This window comes from Pinus tabuliformis, chromosome J (assembly GCF_031772625.1).
Source record: "Pinus tabuliformis cultivar Carrire ecotype Pingquan chromosome J, CPIR1, whole genome shotgun sequence".
Lineage (NCBI taxonomy): Eukaryota > Viridiplantae > Streptophyta > Pinopsida > Pinales > Pinaceae > Pinus > Pinus tabuliformis.
This window is the reverse complement of record NC_142295.1, coordinates 927,222,021-927,226,728: the sequence shown is the minus strand read 5'-3', so window position 1 is coordinate 927,226,728 and position 4,708 is coordinate 927,222,021. Positions and strand designations below refer to the sequence as shown.

Here is a 4,708-nt window from a genome sequence, read left to right as displayed (position 1 = left end):
TAACTCATTAAAACCACAATACTATCATGAACTTATTAATAACCTTATAAGTGTGTCTATTTTAGAATATGATCAATAGTTATTAGGTCGATGGTAGAGATTTAACCTCTATGGAATATATGAGAATATTCATGAACATAATAGCATTAAGATTTATCTCCAAGTTAATTATTCTCTTCTAATTAATTTGTCTTATATTAATTAATTAAAAAAATTGTCATATCAACACATGTCATATTGGGCATGTGGTATTGATAAGCTATGATATTGTAGCAAAAGCTATTTACAAGTTAATAATTTCCATGGTAAAGTTGGGGTGAATATCCATAGTTAAGAATATTGTTTCATGCCTTTTAAAATGTATATATATTTAACTGATATATTAATTCTTTTTTTAATTAGTAATAATCATAATTTAAAATATATTTATAATGTAGTTAACTTTTATGATTTTTTCATTATTTTTCTTTTTTCTCCTTTTTTTTTATTTGAGAAATGTGAGATGTATCATAAGTTAAGTGTTTTGATATTTATCATCAATTGATTCCTATCCACATTTACTAATAATTTAATTGATATAGATGGGCTAGTACCTAATCCATTGCCCCTTGAATCAATAATTCAAAACAATCCAATGACTAATTTACTTACACCGAACCACTAACCAAAAAAATCTGTAATCATTAGTCTCATCCCCTAACCATTAATAAACCAACCAACTTAGGTATCATAATAATGAATCCATTAAATCCCTAACTACTATGAATAATAAATATATTCAAACATGGTAAACTATAGTTGAATGTAATTATCCACGATTGATGTTAATGAATCACTAATATGTAATCGAGTAACTTAAAAATCCTCTAATATATTTTCAACTACTTAAAAGTTCCAATAAACTCTTTTACATTGCAAATCATTAAATATGTTCTATCAAAAATGCATACATAAGTAAAGTTCTAAAAAGACCATACTTAATAAGATTTTTATTACACATTTTTGAATAAGAAACAAACATGAGTGTAATATCACTAAAATACTACTATTTCCCAAATAATATTTATTAATAAAATTTGAAAAATTTGGTGTTATTATTTTTACGCCGTAAGGCGTTCCCTCTGAGAAAGACATCCCTAAAATGTGACGTGTGCAATCCTGAGCCATTGATTTTGTGTGTTTTCTGCCGTTGGTTTAATCTGTTTTTTCATAGAAAAATAGTTTTTTTCTCATGGTAATGGGCCATGAAAGGCCAGGCCTACTCTGCTGGCGATGAGACTCTTCAGCTGGCAATGAAACTCTTCGCAGAGACTGCCTGCTGGCGATGAGCTTCTTCTGCTGGCGATGAGACTCTTCGCAGAGACTCTTCATGTATCCAACGTTGTTCGATAGAGCGGATGAGTTTGTGCCCCGTCGGTTCATGGGTTCGGAAGGGGAGAAGATGCTCAAGTACGTTCTCTGGTCCAACGGCCGCAGTCTCTATCATATTCATCGCTAATACCTTAGTTGCTTCATCGCTAATACCTTAGCAGCAGTCTCTATCATATTCATCGCTAATACCTTAGTTGCTTCTCAGGATCTCAATGGCGGTTGGAAGTATGCTCATGCTACTTTCTATGGAGGTGCAGATGCTGCGGGAACCATGGGTACTAACCATTTCCGGTTCTTATTCTTTTAATTCATCATTAATTAGCTGATAAGCTCTCCATGATTATTTTTTATTGATATGAATGTGTTTAATGTTGCAGAGGGTGCCTGTGGTTACGGCAACTTATACAGTCAAGGCTATGGGACCAACACTGCTGCTCTAAGCACTGCTCTCTTCAACAATGGGGCATCCTGCGGCGCGTGCTTCGAGATAAAATGTGTGGATGACCCCAAATGGTGTCTGCCAGGCAGCCCTTCTATTGTGGTCACCGCTACCAATTTCTGCCCCCCCAATTACGCCCACCCCAGCGACAATGGCGGATGGTGCAATCCTCCCCGAGAGCACTTCGACATGTCCATGCCTGCATTCCAACATCTCGCCATCTGGAAGGCTGGAATCGTGCCAATCCAATACAGAAGGTATAATATATTCAACTTTCTCTGCTTTAATTCTGAAGAAATCTACGCCTAAGTTTTGAAAGGTTAAATGATTATAAGGTAACATTATGATGATTGTTTGCAGAGTGGCGTGTGTGAAAGGAGGAGGAATGAGGTTCACCATTAATGGCAACTACTACTTCTACCTCATCCTCATTACCAATGTCGGCGGAGACGGCGCGGTGGCAAACGTGAAGGTGAAGGGGTCGAATACCGGGTGGGTGTCTCTGAGAAGGAACTGGGGGCAGAACTGGCAGTGCAATACCAATCTCAAGGGCCAAGCTCTCTCCTTCCAAGTCACCTCTAGCGGTGGCCGAACGGTTACTTCGTACAACGTGGCTCCCTCCGACTGGCAATTTGGACAGACCTTCCAAGGAAATCAATTCTAGAAGCGGTACGGCTAGGGCTACGTGGATATATATATAGTTTTGTCTAGATAGTTGGTAGGGCAGAGGTGCGTTCCATGCCGCCACCCGCTCAAAAAGAGTCCATATCGATATATGCGATAGTGTGCTATGGTATGTGTTCGGTTAAATGTTCGTTTGTGTAAGAACGTTACAAGCAAATGTTCGTTTTTAAAAGAAGTGAACCGCCAATGGCTCTGCGTTCAATACAATATATATCTCAGAATTTGAAAATGGTGTTTGGACTAAACGTTTTCCATTATTATTTATTATAGGAGTTGTTTTTAGTGTGATATTTTTGAAAGTTTTTACAGTGGGTTTTTGTCAAATTTTTCTAAAATTCGGCAGCAATTTATGGAAATCACAAATTTGATGGGTAATCCCTGCACAATCAAAGTGTCTTAGGGGTGTTTTAGGGTGATGAATCTAAACATGCAGTTAAAAAACCAGTTGTTTTAGGGTGATGAATCTAAACATGCAGTTAAAAAACCAGTTTAAATAATACAAATCAAGATTTCACCTCAAATTTTTCTGTGGCACTTAAAAGTCCAAAAAATTGCACTAAAGACAACTCATTTACTTCATGGAATGCAGTTTACTTTTTTTTAAACAATATTGAAATATATATATATATATATTTCACTGGTCAATACCAACACAAAACTACTTTATTAAATCTGGTTTATTTATATAAATAGGCATATCAACCATATTATTAGGTGTATAGTAAATATTTATGAAGCTTAATATTAAATATAGAGTTTGTAATAAGTAAAGAGTTCATAGCATGCTTCATAGGATCTGGCTTTAGCAATAGGTTCTAGGTTCTAAGTAAGGTGGATAGGATCTGGCTTTAGCAATAGGTTCTAGGTTCTAAGTAAGGTGGATTAGGGTTTATAATATAAGGTTTTTAATATTAGGGTTTATTATATAAAATTTAATATTAAGTTTTATAATAGAGTTTATATGGTTAGGTTTAATATTATAAACTCTAATGTTAAATTTTATTATAAATTTAAAATTTTTAAATCATGACATCATAAATCCATATATATAGATTGTAATATTGTAAACCTTATTAATTGTAAACCTTATTATATAACCTCTACTTTATAAATTTTAATATTAACTTTTATATTATAAACCTTAATATTAGGATTTAATAATGAGTTTAAAATATTAGGTTATTATACTAATAAATTTAGTAATATTAAGTTTAAAATATTTGATTTTTTTATTATATTTTAGTATTGGATTTTAATGTTAGAAAATTGTATTGTCTTTACTTTAAAATGAAAAATAGAATTAAAAAAACCTAATAAAGTAATCTGTTTGTGATTTTTTAGATGGGTTTTATCTCCAGAAAAAATTAAATTTTAGTTTATTAACATATTTCTGCTCTTTCCTAAATATAAACCATTTTAATTTATATATTAAAATTACATTTTCCTTTAGTTTAATATTATTTCTGTCAATTTGATATCATTTCACCTCTATGTTGCGGAGGAAAGAAGAGAAAAAAACAGACAAAAACGAAACCATCCCAATCAAACACTCATCTAACGTCCAAACGAGGAGCATGAACGTAAATTTCTACATGCGATCGAAAACTAACCCTGCTTTTAAGATAATCTACCATCCCAATCAAACACTCATCTAACGTCCAAACGAGGAGCATGAACGTAAATTTCTACATGCGATCGAAAACTAACCCTGCTTTTAAGATAATCTGCGAACCGCCAGAGAAAGTGGAGCCCAATTGACAAACATGATTTGCACTGTAATGGCTTTGTTTATTGTTTGCTTGCACTGATCGAATCGCGGCCACAGGCTCAACGCCGTCTTAACACATAATTTTGGATATAATGTCACCTGGCAGGTAGATTTTAAAGAACAACAAAGATGAGAATAGTTTGAAATGGTGAATTGAGTAATGGAAGACACAGACCGAACTGGAAGAGTTAAATATTTAGTAAAATATCAATTGGATGCCAATATCTATAATAGATCTTGAAACTGAAAAAGGGATAGAGAATTTTATTTTTTTCATCCATTAAATTGTCAGGAAAAAAAATTATTTCATTTATTAAAATGTGTATTAAATTGAGAATCATTTTATGGAATCTATTATTTCATTTATTAAAATGTGTATTAAATTGAGAATCATTTTATGGAATCTACGCCCTCTACATTATATTATTTTTTGAGAAATAATGATT

The 4,708-nt window shown here is 32.9% G+C and overlaps 1 protein-coding gene across 1 annotated transcript; it reads left to right on the top strand.

The window, feature by feature from the left end:
• Positions 1-1,369: 1,369 nt before the first annotated feature.
• LOC149229799 (expansin-A16-like) lies at positions 1,370-2,526 on the top strand. The gene is made up of 4 exons (XM_089381135.1): positions 1,370-1,449; positions 1,507-1,646; positions 1,749-2,067; positions 2,171-2,526. The coding sequence occupies exons 1-4, from the start codon at positions 1,370-1,372 to the stop codon at positions 2,472-2,474; spliced, it is 843 nt and encodes a 280-aa protein (XP_089237261.1). The 3' UTR covers positions 2,475-2,526.
• The last annotated feature ends 2,182 nt before the right edge of the window (positions 2,527-4,708 follow it).

What these genes read in the sequence shown, in the direction of transcription:
- LOC149229799 (XM_089381135.1), top strand. Translation starts at nt 1,370, where the DNA reads ATGTATCCAACGTTGTTCGATAGAGCGGATGAGTTTGTGCCCCGTCGG. An exon ending in GAAGGGGAGAAGATGCTCAA is followed by an intron (nt 1,450 to 1,506) that starts GTACGTTCTCTG and finishes CTAATACCTTAG; the next exon opens with TTGCTTCATCGCTAATACCT. An exon ending in GTGCCAATCCAATACAGAAG is followed by an intron (nt 2,068 to 2,170) that starts GTATAATATATT and finishes GATTGTTTGCAG; the next exon opens with AGTGGCGTGTGTGAAAGGAG.